This window comes from Heptranchias perlo, chromosome 29, assembly GCF_035084215.1.
Source record: "Heptranchias perlo isolate sHepPer1 chromosome 29, sHepPer1.hap1, whole genome shotgun sequence".
Lineage (NCBI taxonomy): Eukaryota > Metazoa > Chordata > Chondrichthyes > Hexanchiformes > Hexanchidae > Heptranchias > Heptranchias perlo.
In genome coordinates this window covers 21,867,801-21,889,238 of record NC_090353.1, presented here as the reverse complement: position 1 = coordinate 21,889,238, position 21,438 = coordinate 21,867,801, and the positions used below count along the sequence as shown (strand labels likewise).

The 21,438-nt window shown below is 42.1% G+C and overlaps 1 protein-coding gene across 1 annotated transcript in view; it reads right to left on the bottom strand.

Annotated features, from left to right (window-relative positions):
* Positions 1-21,438, bottom strand: part of unc13a (unc-13 homolog A (C. elegans)) — a 340,969-nt gene that overhangs the window by 108,805 nt on the left and 210,726 nt on the right. Inside the window, exons 21-25 of the mRNA XM_067968623.1 lie at positions 17,128-17,243; positions 15,280-15,443; positions 13,932-14,082; positions 2,490-2,558; positions 597-686 (exon numbers count right to left, since the gene is read on the bottom strand). Of these exons, the coding sequence (XP_067824724.1) occupies positions 597-686; positions 2,490-2,558; positions 13,932-14,082; positions 15,280-15,443; positions 17,128-17,243 (590 nt within the window). The remainder of the gene's footprint in view (positions 1-596; positions 687-2,489; positions 2,559-13,931; positions 14,083-15,279; positions 15,444-17,127; positions 17,244-21,438) is intronic.

Below are 21,438 nucleotides of genomic sequence, written 5' to 3'. Positions count from 1 at the left end.
AAACAGCAAATCCCCTCTCAAGTGTCTAACAGTCCACAGGTGCCTTATTCAGCACTCCCCACATATCTGCCTTGCAGGCTGTTTACATAAACATAGGTCTTATGACAGCAAGATTAAAGCAATATGTTACTCTGCACCATTCTACATCAGGGATTCCCTTCCTTCTCCCCACCCAAGTCCCTCTACAAACCAATACAGTGCCCCCTATGGGTTCCAAGGCAATAACATGCCAGCCAGGTCATCTCACCCAATCCACGGACAATGGTATCCCATACAATTTCATATTTGATACCAGTGACATTACTTAGCAACTGACAAACCTCAGATCCCTTTAATAATTGGTAGAACTCGTAGGTAATATGGTCTGTGTTTGATATATTGTCTGCGTTTGATATATTGTCTGCTGAAATATTATGTATTGTAGAAAGTATTGGTAAGTGTTAATAACGGATTTTGATTATGATGGCATATAATGCAATGTGTTTTAATGTTGTGACTGTTTTTTGATGCTCAAGCTGCATGGAAATAATTTTTCTCTCAGTTCCAAACCATGTCAATGGCACATTATTAGATAAATATTATATTTATTAACCTACCTTCATTCGAAAGAAGGTTATACTGGTTAAAAGATCAACTGTAGACTTCAAATCTTGTAGCCTTTCAGGACTGCTCGCTGGGAAATTATTCTGTTTCAAAGAAAGTATTTAACTGCAATTTCAAAACTACATTCTTAAATAAAATAGGACAAATCCTTGCAAATCTTAGCATCATTACAAGTATAGAGCACAATCTAACTGAGAACAATCCAGTAGCTCAGCATTCCAACTCCATATATCAGCATTCTTGTACCATGGCACAAATCCAACCAAAGCAGACAATTTTTGTATTTTCATTTCGTCTAAGTTTCAGGTAGCTTGACTTTCAAAGATGCATTACCTCTTTTTATGTATTAAACCTTATCATATATTTTATTCCTCTATCCCGATGCCCTAGGTGCAACTCTCATGTCGCAGAAGTAAATTATGTGCAGATGGCATAGTCTGCGAATCATTGTTAAAGTAGGCTTCTCTAGTCTATCAGATTATACCTCTACCCCTCATGCAGGGAGGATGCGATATTACAATTTATGGTAATAATATTACAATTGTATGATCTGAAGTAAAGCAGGACAATGGAATGTATTGTTTGATTCATTTAATATGCTGCAGTAGAATGGATTCAGCCTCGACACAAAAAGTGAACGAATTTATAGTAACCCCTTGTAGAATGGAAGAGACTCCACAGTACAATAGGACCGGACTCTTATGGCCTAGAAATTAAATCCCGCTGTGCCCATGTTTCAGGTGCAAAGCAGAGGCAGAAAGCACCAAGGGAGCTTGAAATAGGCCCAACCCCATATTGTCTAAAACAGGCGTTAGTCCCCTTGCAAATGTTAAAGAGGGGCCGAAAGCCTAATTCAGGACCCATCCTTGAAATTGGTTAGCAGGGAGAGCAGCATGTTGCATGTTGCATCTATGCACCTAACAGTTCCCAATGCTGCTGGCCAGCGCTAGCCCCTCTACATCCACCCTCCCCACCACCACCACCCCAAGACTTATCTGAGGGCCACGGAAGGCAGCCGGCCCAAATTGGAGAGTCGCGGACCGGCATGTATACAAAATTTTTTGGTTGTATAATACAACTGTATATTTTAGGAACAAATATACTCAAAGTAAATGTGCTACTTGATGGGGTCACCTTAGCATAAGTAATTAAACGGAAATGTTAATATTGTCTCAACAGTATGACTAACTTCAGCTTCCATACAATTACCTTAGTTCTATACTAAATGGTATCTCCATTCTGGTCATCTGATTCCTAACAGAGCCCTTTCAGTTCAAACAGGCTTAAGTAATTTCCTGCTGTCAGTTTGAGCCTACCGAGAAAAAAATTAAGACTGCCAATAACCCTTTCCATTAGTGATAATCAGCAACCCGGAAGGTTAGCTGGCGGTCTACTTTAACTTCTTTTTGTACTGCCACCAAACTGTTGCAACTCTCTCTCACACACAATAGGCGTGGAACTGCTGGGAACTGTTAGGTGCAAAATATATGCATGACAACTTGTTTAACACTTTATATTTCTGTGTCAATTTAAGTCAGTGCAGTAGATTAATCCTGTAATGAAAAGAATATTACGTCAACAGAAACCCAAATACGCAAATGAGATCTCATTCTGGGATGCCAAACCTGAAGGTCTAAACTAGATGCTTTTTTCTCATTTGCAACTTTATTTTCCTTTATTACAGTCTGTTTACTATTGTCTCAATCCAGTAAAGTGTAGGTAACCCCCAAAGATGAATGACATTAACATAGGCTACTGTATCTTTTGTACCACTGTACATACATTATTCATTTCTAATCAGGACTTTTATTCATACTTTTAATCATGACATAATTCTGCTTAGATGAAAAGAAACTTAAAAGATGTTATTTTGTGTCAGAACTCACCCTATACATTGACAGATCAATACGAAGTGAATTGTGCAGTTGGTCCAGAAGTTTTACAAATCTCTCTTTCTGCAAGAAATAACAGAAACATTTTATCAATGATTTGAAAACATAGGGGTAGATTTTCAATTTGCCGCCTGGGCAATAAACTCTCAACGTGAATCAGCTGCCTCTTTTAGAAACCACCCAATTTTAATTTCCATTGATTTCGTTGGAAACAAAATCTGCCCCCATTATGTTAAAATAGTCATGATGTGGAGATGCCGGTGATGGACTGGGGTTGACAATTGTAAACAATTTTACAACACCAAGTTATAGTCCAGCAATTTTATTTTAAATTCACAAGCTTTCGGAGGCTTCCTCCTTCGTCAGGTGAACCTGACGAAGGAGGAAGCCTCCGAAAGCTTGTGAATTTAAAATAAAATTGCTGGACTATAACTTGGTGTTGTAAAATTGTTTACATATGTTAAAATAGGCAGTCATCTCTCAGTAATGCTTCGCATAGCCACGTAATAGTTAGTGTATCATCTCAATCAAAAGAAGGCATTTGGAACAGATTATTCTGAACTGACTCAGAAGAATTAAATAGAATTGATGCTCTGTTATTCATCACAACAAAGCAGTTAAAGAATTAGAACCATGACTTGTACACATAATTACTACTCCACACTGGTGGGACACTGTCTTTTTTTTTGCAGCTTCCCTATGTGTTTCACACACCTGAAACTCTACTAGGATTCTACAGTGGAACATTAATCATCATGTTCTGCAGCAAAATGTATAGTATTCTTTTAATGTCAACATATATGATTTGTCTCGTTTATTGTGGAATGTTTATTTTAAATTTTAGGTGATTTTTCTATGTCATGCACAATTAAACCATAAATAATTTTTATACATGATTTGTCTTATTCAAGTTGAAAACAAGAATAAATGGGTAATATGGGCATTGAAGTGTTTTAACTCACAGCATTGTGCTAATAATAGTGCTTGGTCAAACGGTCTGCACTAACGTTCATATGTTTGTTTCAAAAAATATTCAGTTCGTTCAAATAACATTTGGTTCCATCTCCACTCTGCTACAACAACGACTATCTACCTTTAAAACAGTATGCACATTTTCAGCTTGTACAGCTCTGCACAAGAGGAAGTATGACATCACCAGCAAACCTCTAAAGGCTAAAAAAAAACACCCGAGGTGATGAAGGTTTTCAGAAATTCAAACTGTTAAGAAAGTTTATTAACACTCATTGATAGGTGTTACTCACTGACCCACTAGAAAGCAGTGAACAAGTCTTTAAGGAAAGATTAACTACTTTCTTCCAAGTAGCATCCTCCATACAATGTTAGAATGGACCAGCAACAGGCCACAACATACTGGAAAAGTCACAAAGGAACGAATACCCTTTTAAGATGAATTGTGATGTCAGCGACATCCCCATGTGATCCATGCTGTTCCCACATAACACATAAAGGCGTACCTTGCCCTGGAGCATCATTTCATTTTGTCCCAAGACATTTCTTGAAGATGACATTTTTTATGTAGTTGCAATTTCTCCAAGAACGAGAGTTACACAAAAACAATTGGAAATGCAGTGCTTGCAAATTTGGCAAGACATGTTGGCTTAAAACAATAGTAATAGTGGTTTATCTTGTCTTCTATATGGATTATTAGCACCAGCTATCAGGGACCTCAGTTTTCAGGGGGTCAAAATAATGCATATATACATCTGATTTTCTCCAATACATACAGGGGGAAAAAAATTTGATAAGGCCTATTATTGGGCGTAGGTAGCGCAATCCACTATTACCCCGTGCCTGTTAGCCCCTACGCAGGCAACACATGAATTTCGAGCTGCCTGCTAATTATCATGATAGCTCCGTGGCAGCCAACACTACCTGCGCTGCTGAGAGGCTGCACGGAGAATAAGGAAGCCAGAAACGGGGCATGCTCAGCACGTCATCAGCAGCCTGCACCTCTTAAAGCTGCAGGTGCGCATTTTAAATGAATACGCACAGTCCTCTGGGAGGAGGAAAAGATGGTCAGAAAGATGGCAGGACAGGTGAGGGAGCAGGCCCCACACTTCCCCGAAGATGTATGGAGGCCTTGGTGGAGGGGCTGGAGAGGGCCAACACGTACCCACAGGGTGGCAGGAGACCCTCCAGACTCCAACTCCGCAGGTATTGGAAGGCTGTGGCCCAGGAAGTGAGCTCCAGGAGCATTCCACCACACACGTGGGTGCAGAGTCGAAAGAAGTTCAACAATTTGATGTGAGGGGTCAAGGTGAGTGAATGCAAGTGTCAAGTGGCACATCCTACCATCTACACCACTCCCCTCGTCACTCACCCACCCACCAACAAACACTGCCCATCCATACGCAATGCTGCACTCAGCATGCTGCATCTCACCTGCACATAGTAGCACACTAGCAGGCCACACATCCACCATTCACAGGTTGCACACACAGGCAGCTATTCTACCATGACAGGCACATCACCCACACACCTTGCAGGATACTGACTGACACACTGCCCTCTGTCATACAGGAGAAGGTGGCTCTTACAGCCGGCAGCAGGAGAGACCTGAGGGAGGACGGGAACGCTTACATGTCCTCACCCCCTGGAGGAGACTATGCTTCGGATCATTGGGCAGGCCGTTGCTACAGCCATGACAACGTGCCGTGCTGGAGGTCCCGATGAAGGGGGTCTCTGCATATCTAATGCTCCTTCTCGTTTCCTACATCTCCCTCCTCCCATAATCTTTTCTGATTCACGTACTGCAGATGCTGTCGGCACGCACGTCTTACTTGCTCCCCTCTCTGCTCCACAACTCAACCTGTTTCCCTTTGTCATTGCAGATACCCAAGAACATGTGGCGGCACTGTCGGAGGAGGAGGAGGAGGACACTGAAGCCACACCGTCACTCAATCTGACACTCGCATCCACCAGCTCAGAGATTGACGCTACGTGTCCTTTAGAGGCTAGTTTAGAGGAGGGATCTGCACGTGGTGAGACACCGGGCATAAGTGCGCAGGAACCGAGGTGGGGGAATGGATACCGCGGGTGCCAGCTCGCCGGAGGGCAAGGTCAATCACGAGTTCTGCTGCGGAGGAATCAGATGATGACTTCAATGGGCCAGGCTACAGAAGACGGCTAATGGACATACACCACTAAATATTTGGGGCACTGGAAAGCCTGCACACAATGACAAGGGGCATGGAGGAGTCCAGCTCCAATTTGGCACAGCGCTTTCGCAGAATTTGGAGGCCATCTTTTCCAACATGGAACGGGAGGTCATCTCCATCAGCACACCTGTGGATCCCACCATGACACAGCATCTGATGGCTGATGTTGCGGCTTCCATTACAGCACAAACCGATGTGATCAAAGGTCTGCAAGCTATGGTTGCTGCTCAGACTGCTGCAATGGAAGTTCAGGTTGCTATTATCGTGGCTCTGGGGACCAATGTGGAACGGGGCCTCTAGGGCTTCACAGCACTCCAGCAATCCGATCTCCAGCTGATCACCAGGATTGCTGAGGCACAGCCCCAAGAGAGTGGCAGTAGCCCATGGCAGTTGGGCCTGCTGTCCTCTCTCAGGACGGCATAATTCCTGCTCCCACCCCTGCCACTCCGCCAGTGCCCTTGTTGTTGCCTATCAGCCAGCCAGGCCAGACTGCTGCAGCCTATGCTGAGATGGTACAGCCTGAAGCCAGGCCCTCCCGGCCCAGAGCTGCTCGAGGTCGTCCTCCAAGACCATCTGCACGCTCCTCCGCTGAAGGCCAGCAGCCTTCCATACCCCTGCTCCAGCCACTGGGGATGCACCTCATAGGAGTACTAGGATAGGTGAAGGAACACAATCAACAGGCACTAAGGCAATGCACAAGGATGAATAGTTCTATTCTGTTTCAGTAATTTCATTTATTCATTGATAAATTTGACTTTGTATTTGCATTTGGTGGCGGTTTATATTTGTGAAATGAGCTGAGGGGGAAACCAATTTGCAATCAGATGGAAGGCAATTTGATGGTCTTGTGGGAGTGGACAGGTGGGGAGTGTAAGACTGTTGGTGAGTTCGGGGATGTAGTTGACATTATTGATAGTGCACATGGATCAGGTGAGCACGCAGAGCCCTTGCAGACAAGGCATGTGGTCCCTGTTGCACCGTTGCGTCTTCCTCCACTTCCTCCTCCAGCTTCTCCTCCTCTACCACCTCCGGCTCAATGTCTTCTCTGATCATTGGCGGCAAAGGCTGGTCCCTCATGATGGCGAGGTTGTGCAGCATACCACCACGAATCTGCCCACCCACTCAGCGGAGTACAGTAGGGCTCCTCCAGACCGGTCCAGACAGCGGAAGCGTTTCAGGAAGCCTATGGTGTGCTCCACGACGTTGCGTGTGGCAGCATGGCTCTCATCATAGGCCTGCTCTGTACATTTGCGTGGGTTCCTGACCGGAGTCATGAGCTGCGGCGTGAGGGGATAGCCCTTGTCGCCCTGTAGCCAGCCTTTGACTTGCCAAGACGGGTGGAAGATAGCTGGCATGTTGGACTGCCACATGACAAAGGCATCGTGACTGCTCCCAGGGTAACAGGCATCGGCCTCCATGATACGATGTGTGTGGTCGCACACCAGCTGCACGTTCAGGGAGTTGGAAGCCTTTTTGGTTGATGAAGACGGCAGAGTTGATATGCGGGGCACGCAGGGCACCGTGCGTGCAGTCAATGGCATACTGCACCATGGGGAAGCCAGCAATGTGAGCGAATCCGCTTGTTCAGTCGTTCTGCTCGTCTCTGTCAAGAGGGAAGGTGACGAACCTGTTCATCTTGTACAGTGCGCGACTGTGACCTTCCTTATGCAGCAGTGCACTGCATACTGCGAGATGTTGCACATGTCGCCAGCAGAGGCCTGAAATGATCCTGAGCCACAGAAATTCAGCGCCACGGTTGCCTTCACAGCCACAGGCAATGCTGTCCTCGCCCTGCTCTGAGACTGCAGTTGTGGCCGCACGAGTTGACAGATCGCGGTCACGGCATCTTTGGTGAATCTCAACCATTGGATGCACTGCTCCTCACTCATGTTGAGGTAACAGAATTAGTCCCAGAATGCCCTCATTGGATATGGCCTCCTGCTCAGTGCCCTGCGCCTCCTTATCCTCCCTCTCCTCACTGCTTGACCTGCTGTGCATGGCCTCTCTGCATGCTCCAAGTCATGCTCAATGCCCAGCAGGAGCCCGAGCAGACCACCCATGGTTGCCAGGAATGTTGTTCAACCACAGTTGTAACTTTCTGAACCGTAAGGCAGTACCTGCCAAACCACTCTCAAATGTACTCTAGCAATGCTCAGTAACTATAGGGAGCTTCAAAAAACACTTCCTATTCCACCAGCAGCCAGAAGCAATAGTCCAGCAATTATCCTGTAAATCCTGCATGGTCCCTTTAAATAGCCCTGGTGGGGGGTCCTCCTGGCACTCTAAGACACATTCAGGTGTGTGTGGTTAAGACTGTGCATTGAGTTGAGCATTAAGGTCCAAAATGTTGTCTAACACTTTAAATCAGCATTGCACGTACTTTCTCCCCACTTTATATGCTGTTGGCATTCGGTATTTGCACAAGCGCTAATACCTATACCAAGATGGCGTCCGGTGCACGTCACGCTGGAAACATGTGTGCGCAGCCAAGACGCCATCTTCGCACTTCGGGAGGCCACGTAGCGCCGAAACAACGAGCGCTACACAACCCATTTTCTAACCCACATTGTTTTCATTGCAACCTTTGAGACTCAAACCACAAAGTAGTAAAGGATTTTACTCTTAAATTATCAAATACAGTGGCTGAAATAGTTAATTTACATTTATTAAGGTGGTTTGCAATTGATAAGTTATTTTAACAGGTCATGTCCTAAGAAGTATTGTCTTTATAAATTATTACTGTAACTTTCAGAATGATTACTGCACATTTTCAGTAGCTGTATTAATCTAGATACAATAGAATGCAAATCAGCTATAAAATTTTAATTAAACTTTCTAAACACCTATGTTTTTACAGCACATTGATTTAAATCTTAATGTGTGGGAGGAAGGGAGAACCAAGTCTATAAAACATAACAGCTAATTGGCTATTTTTCTGGGAACTCATTTACAAAGTGACTGAGTGTAATAACTGGAGTTATAATGTGGGTGGTAGGGTAGTCAGAAAATGGCTGTAAGATTTATCAGCTGATAAACTATTGTTTGGGATTTCAGCAGAACACATTCTACACTTGAGCCAATTTCAGATACTATCATAATATAAAGTTTACAATACATAAATACTTTTTTCTCAATATTTTAATCCATTTTTAATGGTTCATAGAATCTTGAACATAGGGAATTATCTATTCAACTCTGGAACTCAAATTCACATCCAGCCGAGACTGATAGAATTCAAGCTTCCCCTGTCTAGTGACTAACTACCAGAAGTGGAAGTGAATTTGGCCACTGTCAACCGAGTTCCTAATGTCCATAGGCCAGCAGCATAAAATTATTCATAATCTGGCATGAAATTGGTAATCTTATTCAGAGGTCATAGCGATGGCTGGTATAAGAAAGTGGACTCACACTGGTACAGTGAAATTAGGGGCAAGTCTTATTGTTGGGGAAGTGTACAGAGACTTTTATAGCTGATTTACATTCTATTGTATCTAGATTTATACAGCTACTGAAAATGCACAATAATCATTCTGAAAGTTACAGTAATCATTTATAAAGATACGATACTTCTTAGAACATGACCTGTACCCATATTACACTTAATCTGGAAGTCCTCAATTCTGACATTGGATATGGAAAAATGTTCCATTGAACGCAACTCAAGTTTCAGGTACTTTGAACAGCATGATATCATTTGTTCTTTAAACTCTGTCTAAAGAATAAACAAACACTGGAATTAAGATCCAGCAGCTAAGGAAGGATTTAATGTGAATGATGGTGTCCGTGATTATCATAAGAAATTCTCAAGTGTTTCATGTATATATATATATATATATATTAAAAAAACAGCGGTTTAATATTCTCAATATACTAGCAGATCTCTCATGGCATTGCTCATATTAGATCGGAGGACATGCTGTTTTATAAGAACAGTAGCATTATGCCATCTGCACTGTGAAATATTATGCTGCTATGTGCAGCTGTGTGTAACATAGTGTTCTCCTTTAAAGCCCGCAGTGTAGTTGTTATGCTTCCTATGTCAATTGGAAACAAATCATTTTCTGACAGATCCTCAGGCCAATTAGAGGTCAGACAGGTCGTTTACATTTTTTTTTAAGTGCAATTCCTGAAATCAAGCGGAAGGAATTTTGTATTATTGGGAAGTTTCTCTGTACAATCAAAATGATCAGCTATCTATTAAAATATTTATTTCAAGTGTGACACAGAAATTTTCTTGTCCGACATCTAAAGTGTGATGGATGTATCTCAAATATATTAGCTATCTCCCATGACATTGCTCACGGTGAGTTAGAGAAGCTGCTGTTTTATAAGAGGAATGTTGTTTAATGCACAATGCATTATCAGGGCCACTGATTGACACTAATTCAAATGTGAAATTCTGTTTTTATTGCATGGTATTCTGGGATTTATAACAGTGTTTTGGGGACTACATTCAGCAGCTCTGACTATTTTCCATGAAAACCCTGAATGAGTGACCTTGATTATTATTAAATGTTTCTTAAGATATAAAAATTAAATACTTTTTTTTAAGGCCCAATCTATACAGGAGGATGATGGGAAGATATCTGCAGTTCCAGCTAGTGGGGACTAGGTTAAGGATGGATGGGATTCAGCAGTAGTGGGTGGGTCCTGGGTTTAAGTATTCTTGAGGGTATAATGTTAAATTTAGTGGACTGGGGTGGGAGTGCTGAGTTTAGTAGTGCTGGGTGATGGTGCTGTGGCCTGGCAGCACTGTGATGGAGAGGGATGAGCATGTGGGGTAGATGCAGCAGGAGATGTTAGTAAAGCATTGGGTGGGGGGAGGGAAAGAGAAGATCTGGGTGTTTGGCTGTAGGAGTGAAGGAAGCGTGAGGCGAAGGCATGGATGTTCAGAGCATGGAGTTGAAAAAAGTGGTGGGAAGAAAATAAATGGTTTTGGGTAGTATGAGAGAGCGGTGAAGGGCAAGGATGGGTAGGCATGGGTGCTCGAGATGGGAAGAGGTAGGAGGCGGGAAGCTTATACATTCGAGGTGGGTGGGGTAGAGAACTGGGAAAGAGAGGGGTGAAGGAGAATGAATCCAGTTAACTTTCAATTTTCTTCACTCCCTCCCTCAAATTTGGGAAGCATGTTACTTAAAATATTTGGAGCTTAAACAACAAGGATTTCCCCAATGCTATGGGACAATTGTGCCCTGCACTTCAAAAAGCATGTTGCTGTCCCTAGGCAGGTGGGGTGAAAATAATTTTGAGGAAGCCCTTGCTCAAACTGGAAACATATTAGATAACAAGAAATTCCCCAAGGTTGTGAGGAAGCCATTTAGGAAATCCAATCCTTGCACTTTAATAGCCATTTCTCACAGGGCAAGGAACTCAGCTTTCAAGGGCAAGACTTAGGTTGTATCAGGTCCGGTGGGGGGGGGGGGGGGGGATAGCTTCAGTGGAAGTGTGTGGGACCAGGTTTGGTTGGGGAGGGTGTGATTTCAGATTGGGGGAGGGGGGGGGGGAGAAAGAGGCCCAAGGATAGGATGAACAAACGCATGGGTGTTCAAGACTGGATGACTGATGGTGCTTAGGTTGGGGAGATTTCAGTAGGCGGTATGATGGAAAGTGATTGTGTGGTCAGCCTGATTTTTGAAAATTCAACTGAGGGGCAGAAGCAGTGGACCAGGAGGGGCGGGGGGGAGGATAAGAAAATTGGGTGGGTCAGGCATTAGCCCAGCCTGAAATTAAAATAGGGAAGGTGGATAGGAGGGTGCCTGACCCCAAATTTCAACTGTGTGGCTGTAGCAGCAGGTGCTATCGCAATGAGGAGCAGACAGGGCAGCAGCGAGGAGAAATGGCGGCCCCAATGTACCTGATCGTCTTCAGCTGGAACATGTTACACGGCCTTCTCCAGAAATGGAGTGCCACCTGTTTCATGTTGCTTTCCCACACCCACCAACCTCTAGCCCATATCCAGGCTGTGGCACTCGCAAAACCCTCCCTCTTCATTTGAGTCTTGAACCTGCCTGTATCCTGGCTGAATCTCTCCCCTGTCATATCCTGATTGGTTCACCTTTTCTTTTCTCTTATTGGTAGGTTCACTTTATTGGTTGCTTTCACAAGTCCTCAGTAGTTTCTCATCAACTGTTCTCTAGCCACATTCCTTACTTTTGATTCATACTTTTCTTCCTTCATTCCTGAATTCTGGTTTGCTGCTGTTTTACTTTGAGGCAATCAACAAGTTTGATGGGGAATGTGTTACAGAAATTAAGTGGCACTTAGTTTTGCATGTTGAATTTTAATATATACTAGCAGTTGCATTGCTCACTATGAATCAGAGTTTTTAAAACAGAGATGTTATGCCAAGCAGTATTCCCAGGGGCACAGATTTATCAACAATGGGGGCAACCATAAGATCAGGGAGCACTGGGAAGAGCTCCATCAGGATCATTTCCCAACCTGTCCATTACCCCCTTTGCATGTAGTCGTGTCTGATTCGACAGGCCTGAAATCAAATTATGTTTAAAGACATGGTGCATCATTATATAATATAAGCCTTGAGGAATAAAAAAAATTGTATTTATTCCATTTTTCAGTTAATTAAACTCTAAGTGATTGTGTTAGGTGGTTTTAAAGAGTGGAATGTGAAAAATGGAGGGTCACTTACTATCATAGAAAGGTGAGTATTTCCTGCATTCCATTCAAAAGATAGTTGAGGGAATGTCACCATTTTGTGCCATAATACTGTGCAGTGCAGATGAGGGAAGAGGCCTTTGTATAGGGCACTTCATCATTGGCACAAGACTGCTGGCAAAATTGTTCCAGAACATTAGTTGGTCATTGACAGTGTAGTGTGCTTTTGTGCGGGAAAGATGACGGCCTCATATGTGCCAGTTCTATTCTGCGTATGAATCGGTTGTAATTAAATGTAGCACAGTTACACCACTGATAGTATACCATCACTACTAACATTCAACACTTAAGCCTGGAGTTTCCTCCTAACCTGAAAGTTAGGCCTGAAAATGCGCCCAATGTCGTGTCCATTTTGTCAATGTCATGTTACTCCCAAATATCCTCCTAATCTCATTAGAAAATGCCCAAACTTAAATGGGTGTAAATCAATAAAAACAATCGGGGCCCAAGGAAAGCGCTGAATCCACACCATATATTTCTTCAAGTATGAAAATTTAAGTTTCAACTCATTTAACCATCGTTCAAGCCCATCAGGCACGGCATGTTTAGGAGCCTTGAATCGGGGTAGCTTTTCAATTATTAATGTAGCTTATACTTATGCAATAAAAATGCTTTAAAAGAAACGGAAAATACAGAGCAGGTCTCAGTGAGGATAAAAAAAAACTCAAAAAATTGCAATAAAACACAAGATTGACTTTCTTTCCTGCTGCGCCTGAAAATCTGGTCTCAATGTGAAGAGACCTGCCAAAAAAGCACAATAGGAGCTTACTCGTATTTGAGAGTTGGTGGCGTGGCCAGTTTTGTGGGCGGAGATTCGTTCGGGTGGAGGGTTTGATGGATGGCCATAAAAGATCAAGGAGACTTGGGCATATTGTAGTATGCACAGAACTCAATTATGCCCAAAATTCCATGATCTTTTAAGCTGCGTAATTGGATTGCGCCAAAATTACATGTGTCTCTGGGCGCAAATGCGGAGGAAACTCCAGGCCATGGTGTGCAGATAACGAGACCACAATTTGTCATGTTTAGTATTCTTATTTTGTACGTCTTGATCTCATCATTGATTAGATGATTTGAAAACAATTAGTAATGCAGTGCACAGCAAGAAACATTATATTATGTAATACTTCAGATGTGTACCATAGTTACTAGTGTGAATTATTACAATGTTTTGGAAAAAATGCAATTATTTCCTATGTACAGAAGGAGTGAGATTAGATCAACATCTTGGTTTTTAAACTTCTAGTCTTTCTAGCAGTGGATAGATACAAGATAAAGGCTCCCGTTAAAAACAGTTTATAGATGAACACATTCTGACATCTTTTATACTGTTCTAATAATTAAGGCTCTACATTTTTCATGGAATTTTGGTTCAAATTTCACAGTCTTTGCAGTCAGAAAAGAAAAATTGTATGCAAGTTAATTTCAATCTGACTGCCCAAAATCAGGTTTAATGAAGTCCTTGACAAAGAAATTAGAGGTGAATTTTCACAAATTTCACAGCAATTTTTTGGAATTCTTCACAATGACAGAGAATCCATATAAAATGTGAAAAATTTATAGCTCTGCTATTAATACATACCCCAAAATTGGAGGCTGAAAAACGATCAGAGGCAGATACATTGGTAGAGGCAGTGGTATGCGCATAGTAAGCATTGATATTTGCCAACAGAGTGCTCATTACTGCTGGTACTCCAGGACACATGTACTTTGAAGACAGGCAGGCAAAATGCCTACAAAAGTATAATAGAAACACAATAATTAGAGGCAATAGGACATTTTTCCAAATTTTAATTTGTATTTTAAATATACAAAAGCTATTAAAGATAAATACACTCCCAATAGTAGTTAAAACTGTGAATAACTGAGCTATACCATATTGTACCTGAAAAGTCCCAGGTATGTGCTATTTGTGCTAAGGTAGATAATCTCAGTTGGGCCTGTAATAAGTGGCATTACAATTGGCCTCAGCGCCCTGGGTTAGAGGCAGAAACTTAGCTAACCAGTAGTCCCTGTTGGAGATGCACGTGTGGACAATGAATAAGGGCAGAATAAGGCTTGACTGTGCTGCTGCCCACCTCAATGAAATAGCCTACTAACACTTATTACCAAGAAATACACTTGACTAATGGCCAACTGAACAAGGAACCAGAGGGTGCCTTGCGCCCATGTACCTATACCCCAACAAACAGTCAACACCTTTAACACAGGTGTAGAGTGGAGAAAAATTGGCAGAGGAAGTTACTGTATAGTGTGAATGGCGGAGCAGGCTCGAGGGGCCGTATGACCTACTCCTGCTCCTATTTCCTATGTTATGTTCTTATGTTCTAAGAAAAGAAAACTGCAACTGCAACAGAAATGTTAAGCAAGTGATGGCTGGAGCTGCCAAGCTATGGAGTGATGATTTGTTAACGGTGTGAAACCAGAGGTCAACTCGCTAAGGACTCGAATAAAACTTTTTCATTGGCTGTATCGTTTTTGTTTATGCATGGCAGAAATTCATATTGCAAACAACAAACATTCCCTTAGCAACCACACCGCCAGCAATGACAGTCACATCCTTGGCAACCAATGATTTTGTTTTCAGTGGTTTGAAATGATGTAACGTGCCTACAATCTATATTTTTATTGAGGGGCCTATTGGGTACAATATTTATGATACTACTAGCATGAAGTGTCGTGGTCGAAGAATAGTTCATGGTGGTTGTAGGAATTAAGGTAAAATAGTAACATTTGTGAAAATGTTGACATATTTTACAATCCACTGATTGGGCCTTGCTACAATATTTTTAATCACTGATGTGCTTAATTGAGGGGATAAACATTAACATGCATACTAATTGCCAGCATTGAGCAGTCCATTTCACTGAAAAAGAGAGTTAATAACCCATTCTTTCAAAAAGCACTCACGAACAGCTGCATAAACTTACGTCATAGCCTGATAAATGGATTCTATACCAAATCGCATTGCAAACTCATCCACTATCTCTTGGGCAGTTTCATCAAAATAAACCTTCCAGGCATCATCTCCTTTTGCATCTGGGATCTTCACCACTCCATTGTTTTGGATATCCGTCAGGTAGTGAAATTGATTCTGTATGTATAAGTATACAAAAATCAATCAATTTTTTGGCATGAATCACAACTAATGCTGCTTATACAAAATATACACTTGTTTGAAACTTTTAATTAATACATTGTAATGTGAGGGCCATTACTGTATTATTGGAATTATATATTATATGTGCATATATTGAAACAGTTTCAAAACCATTGCAAGGCAGGACAAGGTATTTGTGGAAGAGCAGGAAAAAGTGGGTTGCTGTCTTCCTCCCAATTTGTGAAACTTTCCACAGCACATCAATGGAACTGTTACATTAACCAACCTCAACTAAATCTGGCTGTGAATGTTGGCATAAATCGGGTGTGAGATCAGTTGTACACTCCAGTGAAAAATCTCAAGATTGCCACTAAAAACAAAAGCAAAAATTTAAGCTGAAGGAAATAAAGGATCAAATTCTCCAGGAGAAATCAAGCTTCAATGACACTGAAGTCAGAAAGATCTTGAGAATTACACACAGCCATGAGCAATTAGACTGTAACCGAATCAAGAAATTCAGCTAATGCTATAAACTGAGGACAAACCTAGTGGTTTATAAGTTATCTGAATCCGGAAATAAGGTTACTGCTTTTTAATCTCTTCCCAAGTAGCACATTTCTCTTTACAATAAATGATGTGGAGTTTATGGCCAGTTTAAAAAGAACATTTTTGCTGGTTGAGGGAGACATTGATATCCATGATGTTCTACATAGGTGACATCTACACTGAAAACATCAATAATTGTAATGTAATCACTATAAATTTAACATATGACAATTGATTATGAAAAAAAACACTATTACATAGATCACAAATTAATGCATAAACATATAAAAATAAAACATTTACATTTAATGCCATTTATACAAAAATATAGGTAGAAGAATAACCCTCATTTATTCTAAACTTAAGGAATCTTACACCAGGTTATAGTCCAACAATTTTATTTTAAAATCACAAGCTTTCAGAGATTATCCCCTTCGTCAGGTGAATGAGTGAAAGGTTCTCAAATCGCATATCTTATATTAGGCTGGGACACCATCACACCAATCAAAAGGTGTCGTTGGTGTTCAAACAGGCCAGTCACTGAGAACAGTACGTCCCAGTACACTGAATATACATTGTGTCAATTACACAGACAGAGAGAAAGAGACCCAAATGGGAGAGAGAGAGAGTATTAAAACAGATAACTTTTTTTTCCCCTTTTGCTGGTGGGGTTACGTGTAGCGTGACATGAACCCAAGATCCCGGTTGAGGCCGTCCTCATGGGTGCGGAACTTGGCTATCAACTTCTGCTCACATATTCTAAACTTGTCAGAGATTCAATAAGCTGAAGGAAGAGAGCAATCTGGATTGCTCACATCCCTGAAAACTGGAAGCGGAACTTTCAAGTAAATCAACCTCGACTTCTCTGTGGATTTATAAAAAGACCCTTATTGTCACCTGTGACTTAGACATAAATAGCATATTTTCTATAAGTACACTTTTTCAGTGGGATACATCCAAAGTAAATACGACAGCTGGGTGAAACACAGCGGCTGCAGATTTTAATCCTAAATCTTTCTTCCCCTGTGTTCTTGACAAACACAATATCCAGGATGCCTGCAAGCACTCAGTGGACTCCCCGTGGAGGAGAAAACACAGAAGCCAATGTAATAACTTGTGACTAATCCTTTACCTCATGTAGACACGTGTACTGAACATGGTAGGGGGCTACTTTCTCTTCTCCTTTTATCTCCACGCTAATATGTAACCGGATGGCACCAGACACTGCAGATTTGTCAGTACGCTTATCTGGATGTGGAAATTATCAACACAAAACAGAAAAAGAAGTTAGACATTGAGTAAAATTCTAGCTAAGTACTGAATCTAATTCTTCAGGCTTTTTTCTTTAACAGAACAGGTTTGCACAGTAGCAAGACATGCAGTTCCCAACTAGACCTCAAGAATTTATAATTTCATAATGAGGTTCACAGGACGAATACTGGGAAAGTGTATCCATCTAGATAGGAAATTTATAAATGATTATATCTAACACTTGAGAACTGTACTCGTGAAATTTTCATTTTGTAAAATGCATTTATTATGTCTTTGTGTTTTGGCACAGTTTTTGCTTTATGTTTGTAACCCAGTATTTTGAATTAAACGTCTAATACAAGAGAAAAAAAATCTAAATAATGGAAGAAAAATAAATTTATCCTTCTGGTACTTTTTTAAAAAAAATCAGTGAGTAAAGTCCTTATTGTTTTCATTTTCTTTTTAGTTTAACTTCTGACTGGGAATTCTTTACCATGCACATGAGCAATTGGACATTTTGATTAGACACTGCTATATATATTTTAAGACATTGCTACAAAAGGGCTTTTTGTGACTTTACATACTCTAATCTCTTTTTCACACATGCTAATAGGTGTGTGGATATTATTACCACATACACAATATGACTAATTAGCACCATTGCTCTAAGAACACCAGCACATTCCTCTTTATATAAGGGAAATGTCCACTCTACATCTTTTAGCATAATGTGGAGATGCCGGTGATGGACTGGGGTTGACAATTGTAAACAATTTTACAACACCAAGTTATAGTCCAGCAATTTTATTTTAAATTCACAAGCTTTCGGAGGCTACCTCCTTCCTCAGGTGAACGATGTGGAAATGAAGTCCTTGAAATGAAGTCGCATTTATAATTCACAGAACAATGCTTGGTGATAACAGACAGTTTTTTCAACTGCCCGTTGCCAAGGCAATCAGTGTGCAGACAGACAGGTGTTACCTGCCAGGTCTCAGAATATACAAATCACCAAAAAAAACAACAAACAAAAAAAAGAGATAGAGAGGTAGAAACATAGAAAAGACAGCAACTGACCCGTTATATTAAAAACAGATAACATTTGTTCGCTGGTGGGGTAACGTGTAGCGTGACATGAACCCAAGATCCCGGTTGAGGCCGTCCTCATGGGTGCGGAACTTGGCTATCAATTTCTGCTCGACGATTTTGCGTTGTCGTGTGTCTCAAAGGCCACCTTGGAGTACGCTTACCCGAAGGTCGGTGGCTGAATGTCCTTGACTGCTGAAGTGTTCCCCGACTGGGAGGGAACCCTCCTGTTTGGTGATTGTTGCGCGGTGTCCGTTCACCCGTTGTCGCAGTGTCTGCATGGTCTCGCCAATGTACCATGCTCTGGGGCATCCTTTCCTGCAACGTATGAGGTAGACAACGTTGGCCGAGTCACAGGAGTATGAACCATGCACCTGGTGGGTGGTGTCCTCTCGTGTGATGGTGGTATCTGTGTCGATGATCTGGCATGTCTTGCAGAGGTTACCGTGGCAGGGTTGTGTGGTGTCGTGGACGCTGTTCTCTTGAAAGCTAGGTAATTTGCTGCGATACACCAGTATCCCCCACGATGACGGCATCACTGCGACAGCATCAATACTCAACACCAGCAACAGCCAATCTCCAGACGCCATCCTACAACTCATCCGCTTCATCCTGGATCACAATGTCTTCACCTTCGATAACCAGTTCTTTACCCAAACACACGGAACAGCCATGGGGACCAAATTCGCACCCCATACGCCAACATTTTCATGCACAAGTTCGAGCAGGACTTCTTCACTGCACAGGACCTCCAACCAACACTATACACCAGATACATCGACGACATTTTCTTTCTATGGACCCACGGCGAGGAATCACTAAAGAGACTACACGATAACATCAACAAGTTCCATCCCACCATCAAGCTCACCATGGACTACTCCTCAGAATCAGTTTCTTTCTTGGACACATGAATCTCCATCAAAGGCGGGCACCTCAGCACCTCACTCTACCGCAAGTCCACGGACAACCTCACGATGCTCCACTTTTCCAGCTTCCACCCTAACCACGTCAAAGAGGCCATCCCCTATGGACAGGCCCTGCGAATACACAGGGTCTGCTCAGACGAGGAGGAACACGATGGACACCTACAGACGCTGAAAGACGCCCTAGTAAGAACGGGATATGACGCTCGACTCATCGATCGACAGTTCCGACAGGCCACAGCGAAAAATCGCATAGACCTCCTCAGGAGACTAACACGGGACGCAACCAACAGAGTACCCTTTGTCGTCCAGTACTTCCCCAGAGCGGAGAAACTACGCCATGTTCTCCGCAGCCTTCAACATGTCATCAATGACGACGAACACCTCGCTATGGCCATCCCCACACCTCCACTACTCGCCTTTAAACAGCCACCCAACCTCAAACAGACCATCGTTCGCAGCAAATTACCTAGCTTTCAAGAGAACAGCGTCCACGACACCACACAACCCTGCCACGGTAACCTCTGCAAGACATGCCAGATCATCGACACAGATACCACCATCACACGAGAGGACACCACCCGCCAGGTGCATGGTTCATACTCCTGTGACTCGGCCAACGTTGTCTGCCTCATACGTTGCAGGAAAGGATGCCCCAGAGCATGGTACATTGGCGAGACCATGCAGACGCTGCGACAACGGATGAACGGACACCGCGCAACAATCACCAAACAGGAGGGTTCCCTCCCAGTCGGGGAACACTTCAGCAGTCAAGGACATTCAGCCACCGAGCTTCGGGTAAGCGTACTCCAAGGCGGCCTTTGAGACACACGACAACGCAAAATCGTCGAGCAGAAATTGATAGCCAAGTTCCGCACCCATGAGGACGGCCTCAACCGGGATCTTGGGTTCATGTCACGCTACACGTTACCCCACCAGCGAACAAATGTTATCTGTTTTTAATATAACGGGTCAGTTGCTGTCTTTTCTATGTTTCTACCTCTCTATCTCTGTTTTTTTTTGTTTGTTGTTTTTTTTGGTGATTTGTATATTCTGAGACCTGGCAGGTAACACCTGTCTGTCTGCACACTGATTGCCTTGGCAACGGGCAGTTGAAAAAACTGTCTGTTATCACCAAGCATTGTTCTGTGAATTATAAATGCGACTTCATTTCGAGGACTTCATTTCCACATCGTTCACCTGAGGAAGGAGGTAGCCTCCGAAAGCTTGTGAATTTAAAATAAAATTGCTGGATTATAACTTGGTGTTGTAAAATCTTTTAGCATAGACAGCAGACCTCTAAAAGCAGCACTGCAGAAAGAACTATTCTTCCGGTCTTACAGTTTGTATATTAAAACAGAAAAAGCAATGTTGTTCTCAGATATTATATTTAAGCAGGCTATATAGAACTGGTCACGTAACAGCAAGCCACTATTTATTCTGAGCAAGTTAACTAATCTGTTCAAGCTCAAGTATGAAGAAATATATACAATTTTATTCAGCACAATGTCCTTAGTGACTGAACACATATGGGATTGAAACAAATTTATCACTTTGATCTTTATTAAAATTATGTGGAAAAAGGGCCATTTTCAGTTTATTTTCAATATATATGTTATGTCATAGCCCACCACTCGTCATAAAATATATCAGCCTAATAAAATAACAATTTAAATGCCCACTTGTTTGATAACCGGAAACAAGAAAAAAACAATTCAAATGAAGAAATTATTACAACACAAATTCAGCCCCCTGCAGCCCTGATTCTTTGGCCTCTGCTCCTCTGGATCGCAGCTCCCCACTGGCAGCATGGGAGGCATAAATTTACCGTACAACTTTTAAGTAGTTTTGATTAATAATTACTTTGTAATCTTACATTGTAGAACACTTATTTGATCTTTGTTTAAAATAATATTCAAATATATTCACATAAAATAAAGTGCGAGGATAAATATTACTCAGGTGTTGTACTAACTCAACAAAGAGCTCAATGTGCATTTCAGTGCACTCATTGCACATTTTCTCCCTGTGAAAGTTCTGAAACTAAAACAAAGCTAAAAAAATAAACACCACAGGCAGCTAAATTTTACAGAATATCTTTTTCTTCAGAGTTTTCATCAGGGGATTTTTTTTTTGCAACAACATCCTACCATTTGTATTGCTCCAGTTTCTTCTTATTTCAG